Source organism: Triticum aestivum, chromosome 5D, assembly GCF_018294505.1.
Source record: "Triticum aestivum cultivar Chinese Spring chromosome 5D, IWGSC CS RefSeq v2.1, whole genome shotgun sequence".
NCBI lineage: Eukaryota > Viridiplantae > Streptophyta > Magnoliopsida > Poales > Poaceae > Triticum > Triticum aestivum.
The window spans coordinates 310,404,617-310,411,627 of NC_057808.1; the positions used below are offsets into that span (position 1 = coordinate 310,404,617).

Genomic DNA, 7,011 nt, shown 5'->3' on the forward strand with positions numbered 1-7,011 from the left:
GTTAGATAGCCTTGCGAATAAATAAGATCATTGCAAGATATTTAGGTCATTTTGAGATCCCGACAGACCAAAATATGAATGGAAAATTCATAGATCATTTGATGACACAACTTTGAAGAATTATGGTTGCATCTTTACAGTGGCATTTCAGTTGCCCATGTTATGTTGCAGGGAAATTCTTTCACCTTCAGTGCATGCAATCGATGCTTCCAAGCATTACGAGGAAGCCTTTTGATGCACTCATCTGCAGAAGCTTGCAATGTCCATTTTATTTGGTGCTTGGAGATATTTCTCTCCGAAGGTCTCAATGACAACCTTCCTAAATTTCCTCCAACCTTTTATGACTGTGCTCTCTGCGCTCCAATCCAATCATCAAGGGCGTGTTTGGTTGTGTGCATCGTTTTTTGCCCTTTTGCATACTTGTCCCAGCTGGGCCTGGCGGAGCATATGCAGGCTAAAAACTATGTTCTGCACATCGTTTGGTTGCCTGCATGTAGGTTGGCTACATTAGGAGAGCAATTTTTTGCCTGGCCTTTGTTGTCCTACATTGGCTGGGCTGATGCAACTACACAGTGTTTGGTTGTATACATTGGACATGATTAAGGGTTAACAATTACACAAGACACACCGAGTTACACTAGAGTGCCTTGACGATTACAGTGGACGATGGCCGCAGCGCCGTGTCCGATGCGATGAGCGTGGACTCGCGGGCGAGCGATCCCGTCAATGGCACGGCGAACTCATTGCTAGTGTCATTGCCGCAAAAAAAGTCTGTGCGGAGGGAAGAATAGAAGGGTGCTGAGGCAAAGGATGGGAGAGAAGAAATGCAGTACGCGTGCCATGGCAACGTCAGTGAAGTAGGAAGCAGGAGAGAAGGCCAAAAGGAACTACGCCAGCGACGGCTCCAGTGTAGTAGGACGCGGGCGAGTAGTCTGAGAGGAACGACGCCGACAGTGGCGCCAGTGTAGCAGGATGCGGGGGAGAAGGCCGAGAGGAACGACACCGAGGGTCGCGCTAGTGTAGTAGGACGCGGGAGAGGAAAAGGCAGGCAGTGGCGCGAGTGCAACAAGACGCAGGAGAGGAGGCCAAGAGGAATGATTAGGAGGGACTAGGTGAAGGAGAATAAGGAGTGTCATTAAAACGAGATATGTACAGTCCACGAGGGAGATGTAGATCTACTCATTTATGATCATCGAAACAGAAAACGTGCAACACGAAAGTCGTTTGGAATTGCGAGATGAAACTATTGGTCAAAAGAAATTTCAAACGGTCGACGTGCGTGACAAATTTAGCAAAATTTGTCCAAAATAGCTCCAAACATGAGAGGGAATTGAACATTTACAATGAACTGAATGGAACCACAACATCGATGTGCTTCTTTTTCGTGTAGACGTTATCTACAATCGAAGTTGTGTAGATTAGAAAGAGATTAGGAGTTAAACAAACAAACCGTGTGCAACCTCACACCACGTATCACACCGCACGAGGTTGCATCGCTGGAGCCACCCACTTGGGCTCTTTTGCATCACGAAAACCGATTCATAGCGACCTTGGTTGTGATGTGCTTTAAGGTTCATGCTATGCAAAACCTGGCTTGCAATGTCAATTGAACGGGTTATTTTTGTACCCCACGAGCCTGTATTGAAAATTTATTGGGATTTGGGGGAATGCTCTTAGTTAGGGAAAGTAACCTTCTCAGGCAGAGCTCAAATGAGCTTGGGTGAACAGTAAAATTGAAATAAAAATAAAAAATCTGAATTTTTTTTATGACAAACATTGACAAAAGTTCTAAGAGCTTAAAATTTTTCATCATGAAATCACATTTGTCGAAGTCACGGCAAAAAAAAACAGAATCAGTGCTCCAAAATGCTTTCGAAAGTAGCATTTTCAGAGTATCGATGTTTTTTTTTTTGCCACAGTTCCACAAATGTGATTTCATGATCAATCTTTGCAAGCTCTTAGAACTTTTGTCAATGTTTGTCACCAAAAAAAAATCATTTTTTTTAATGTACTGTTCCTTGTGTACTTAAACAAAAACAGGAAGAGTCTGGAGAAGTAGAAGGCGAAGACAATAACACATGTATTTTCATATTCAGCAAACATTTTGTACAAGATATGAGAGTAATATAACTTCCAAGAGTTAGAGAACGACATATCGGTAACAGCCTGAAAGTTACATAAAGAATTGACACTGAGCCTATTCCAAAGGATGAAAAGGCCTAGAGCATGAGTCCTACAACATGTCCCCTTTTGCAGTCGTATAAGGAAGAAACGAGTCAGAACAGAATATGCAAGCTGGCTTTAAGGCGAGTATTTCTCCACAAGCTTGTCAACGTGGAGAAGTACGTCATTGATGTGAGGGCGCATCTCAGGCTGTGGCTGAAGCATCCAGGTAACAAACTTGTGAAGTGCGTCAGGGTAGGCGCTCGGTAGCACTGGCCACTTCAACTGCGCGTTCATAATGGCCAGCTGCAAGCTTCCTCCAGATTCACCAAGAGCATACTCAAAGGGAGAAACACCATACCTACAAAGAAAAGAAATGTGATCATCAGTGATTTATTAAGTAAATACAGGTTACCGCCCCAGTTGATATGTTGACCACATTCCCGACTTTTCTGAGACCCAGTATGATTGTACCTTGATAAAGTTCATGAAATATGTTTGATTAAAAAAGTCTACCAAATTGAGGTTGATCTTTAAGCAGTACACCATCTAAAGCACAAGGCATGCTTGATAACTACTTTCATTCTTAATTACTCCTGACTTAAAAAGTTGATGGGATGACCAATTGTTGTACTAAATTCCACTGTCACTGGTCAAGACTGAGGGAAAAAAAGAGATACGGATACTAAGCTGAAATAATTTCTAATAAATATGTCAATGGATTATTCACTGCAGCAGTTGGAGATTTGGAGCAACGGTACACCACAAAATAATTGAGAATCATAGTGACACATAAATCAACAGGAGATGAAACTTGATCAAGCATAGTAAATTTACACATGCAACAAGCCATGAGGGACCTTACATGATTGCGTAAAGAGTGCAACCTAGCGACCAAATGTCTGTCCTCTCATCAATATCAGCATGACTTGGGCAGTCCCACAATTCAGGTGCGCGAAAAGGTGCAGAGCAATGCTCGGCAGCCCATTCCTGCACCAAAGCAAGATATACATTAGTAATGTTTCAATTGCCATTACTTTTCAAGCACTAACTTTTTCTAAGTAATAGCTGCATACTACTCAAAAGTAAGGATGGGTTATCTAGATGATTTTGCTTCGGCTTAAGGAAAAAAAATAACACCTGAATTTCTTAATATGTGCAGCAAAGTCTCTCACAATTGTGAAACTAAAAACAACACTAGAAACAGAAGAGCATTTCTAATCAATTATCCATAAATCTGGAAAGTGAATAAAAGTACTGTTATGGGACAATGGCAAAACATCCTAAATGATATATGGAAACCAAAAAACAATACATTATCAAGAAGAGCTGTCTTTCATGAAAAGGCCATGGAGCTAAGACAAACCTGCAACCGTAATGCTTCAGAACGAGAACGAATTTGATTTCTTGCAGGCCGCGAACTTCCAAAATCCATCAAAGTTGCAAGAGGTGCTTGTCCTTTTCGGCGGGTTACAAGAACATTGCCAGGCTTGACATCATTATGGGCATATGGTGGATCAAGACTATGCATGTGCTTCAGTCCATCACTAATCTGTTGGTACAATTATATTAGTAGACAAAGGGAGATGGGGAGATGCAAAGACGTAACGGCTAGTTATACTTTTTTTAGTTTTTAATTCAAGTCAGTATGTAATGTACACTTTTAATACTTTGATACGCTGAGTGTTCAACCGAAATGACTAGTAAACAGAGAATAAAGCAAAACAGGGGCATAATATGATGATATCTTCAAAATCCTGAAGCCGAACTATTCCCAAGTTAGCAAGAATTAAACTGTAGTCACATCTATGTAGTACAAAAATATAGTGCATCGTCAACTGTGATTATGCTCTGTAGCTTGCAGAGGATGCAATATATGTAAGTCAATGTTTGAGTAATACACAAGAGAAATTAATGCAGAGTAATAAACAGCGGCGCATAAGTTGTGACCTCGAATGCACCGATACTTCAGGCAACTAGCGAATCGGTATCGGATACCGTATCCGATACCGATACTCCTCTGATACGCCCCTGATACGTATCCAAGGAGTATCCATGAATAAACGATTTAAAACAATTCAGATACTTGAAGGATACTTTTTCAGTTCGTTTTGGATACGGCCCAGCCCATCTAAGAGACCACTGAGCCCAGTTAAGAGGCAGACAGCAACCCTAGTACCCCAGTGCTCCCTTCCTTTCCCTCCCAGTTTTCGTTCCTCTCTCCCGAGCTCACACCAGGTGGCGGCTGGTGGCTGCGTACCTAGCAGCTACTCACCCAGGGCCGGCGGCAGCGGCGACTAGCCGGCGACGAGCTGCTACTCCTCACTAACGCCTCCTGTCACGCAGCAAACAAGCATGTACACTTCTCTTCTTCTTTTCTCCTGCCCAGCCAAGCTCATCCCCTCTTCTTTCTCCTCTGATCTGTGAAGATCTCATTTTTCTCATCAGATGGCTCCTCCTGCTGAACCTCCTACTGTACCTACAAATCTAAGGGCACCATTGTGGAGCCATGTTCAAATCATAGAGAAATCACCTGGAGGGGGGCAACACTAAATGGAAATGCGACTACTGTGGTCATGAAGCTTTAAGTAGCTACTCTAGAGTTTCTGCTCATTTGCTAAAGAAGACAGGGAACCATGGAATCCATGCATGTAAAAACGTCACGGTTGGCATTCTGAATCCTTTTTTTTGAAAAATAAATAAATAGTAAAACGTATCCGTATTGGCACTTTTTCAAAATGACGAATTTACGTATCCGTATTGGTCCGATACTGATACCCGTATCCGTATCGGTGCATTCGAGGTTGTGACAAAAGCTTGTTCTTCAGAAAAATCGTTGAAGAATAGCATGACAATAAATTGGTCAATACTCAACATCAAACTTAATAAATGGTAAAAGACCACTACAACGACAAAATCAAGAAAGTTACAAATATCACTATGACATCATCAAGAAACAGTACATTTATACTACTTTCTACTTCCTCCGTCCCATAATATAAGGGTGTGTTTGACACTTAACGTTTTTGACACTACAAGTGTCAAAAACACTCTTATATTATGGGACGGAGGGAGTAGTAAAAAAACTGACCTGTTGGAATATTCGCAAAATATCGAGCACCGAATAAAACTCTTTCCTAGACTGCATGACTGCAGCATTGTCGAACAGAGTACCATCCAAATGGACTGGGAAGAGTAAGTAGGCTTCATGGCTCCAATCTCCCTGTGTACTCTATAATATCATATAAGACATCTCGACATGAAATGTACATTCAAATGTATGATGATTGACGAATATTAACAGTAAGTTGCCTATAAGATGTTATGGCAGACTAACACATTACTGAGTTTATTTCAAACAATTAATTGTTGTATCTCTAGATTGTACTCATCAAACAAAAATGCCTTAGACTGTCAAACATATATACAGTATCTACCAAAAGCTCAATTAACTTGCCTAGTTTCAACATGATTTTCTTAAATCTTGCACATACTTCAAGGCTCTATTGCATATGGCATCACAGGGCATGGAAGACAGGTGCAAACCATGTTACTACCTTAACTGCTATTATGGCATGGTCAAGAAGCGGTAGCAAATTGGGGTGGTTGAACAAGGACGAAACGCGGATCTCCTCCTTCACCAGATCCAGCTGCTCCCTGCTCTGTATCAGCACCTTCTTCATAGCATATGTCCCGTCGTCTGAACCAACATTAGCACGGCAGCATCAGAATCATAGAAATCTCATAGAATTCCCAGATTCACCCACCAACGGAAACAAAAACTTCAGTTCTATGCAACAACCAGCATTATACAAAACTTAAACCCTGCTCATGACAGCATCTAGTAGCAGGGGCGGGGCGGAAGTAGAAAAAATCATACGATTCTGCACACTAAACCACACGGGTGCATTTGCCGGCTCAAGAAATGTGAAGGATTTCATTTCACGGGTTCAAAACGAACGCGCATAACCTGTGACACACGCGAGACACGGAGGCGAGTGGGGCGGGATCGGATAGGGGTACCTGAGACGTGGGAGGGGTGCCTGTCGCGCGCAGCGCCGGAGGAGGCTTCGTGCTCCTTGACGAGGTAGACGAAGGCGAAGCCGCCCTCGCCGATCTGGCGGAGGACGCGGAAGCGGCGCTCGTTGATCCACACGTCGCCGCCGCCAGTCGCTGCGTCGTAGAGGGCGTTGAGCCCCGAGAGGGAGCACCCCATACTCGGCGCCCTTCTCCTCGCCGCCGGCGAACTCGGATGCGCGTCCTGGTCACCGGCGACTGCGGTGGCGGAGGGGTGGGTGTCAGCTGTGCTTGTTTAGTTGGTTCGATTCGATGCTTTCACGGGTCCACCCTCAGACGATGACTTTGCGCCCCTCCGTGTTGTTGTGTCTACGCTTTGCTGGCTAGGAAACGTAGTAAGAGTACAAAGTCAAAATTGTAGGAAAAGGAAACAAAAATAAGAGCATTTCATAATGGACGCGGATTTTTGGGACATGGTGCCACGCGAGGATGAAATCCGAGCAGTCGAACTGTCCTCTAAGATTAGCACTTAATATAGCGAATTAATGAATACCAAAATTATATGGTGGTTTAATTGGACGGATACATGTCTGTGATACGCGAAGTACGTGGTTGAGCTAGGCATCTTAAATGAGTTGGTGGGCTAGGCATCAATTTTAATGGTGTTGTGTTAATGCAACGCAGGCCATTTAAAACGTTGGTTTACGTTTGAATGTGTCTATCTGGAACCTGTACGCCTTGAGTGACACTTAAAACAAGTGTGGGCCTGTCATTTCTGTTGATGGTTTGTTTTGCCAAGTTCAGTTTGTGTGGGGTGTACTGGTGTACCAA

At 43.2% G+C, this 7,011-nt stretch overlaps 1 protein-coding gene across 2 annotated transcripts; it reads right to left on the bottom strand.

Moving 5' to 3' along the window:
- Nucleotides 1-2,056: 2,056 nt before the first annotated feature.
- Nucleotides 2,057-6,539, bottom strand: LOC123121395 (serine/threonine-protein kinase 16). 2 transcript variants are annotated; one of them, XM_044541353.1, is made up of 6 exons: nt 6,187-6,539; nt 5,721-5,863; nt 5,255-5,395; nt 3,530-3,715; nt 3,029-3,153; nt 2,057-2,524 (listed from the first exon to the last, which is right to left on the bottom strand). In XM_044541353.1, the coding sequence occupies exons 1-6, from the start codon at nt 6,377-6,379 to the stop codon at nt 2,302-2,304; spliced, it is 1,011 nt and encodes a 336-aa protein (XP_044397288.1). In that variant the 5' UTR covers nt 6,380-6,539; the 3' UTR covers nt 2,057-2,301. The 2 variants fall into 2 exon arrangements, with proteins under 2 accessions (XP_044397288.1, XP_044397289.1); XM_044541354.1 differs by having other exon boundaries at nt 5,255-5,386; nt 6,187-6,537.
- Nucleotides 6,540-7,011: the final 472 nt, after the last annotated feature.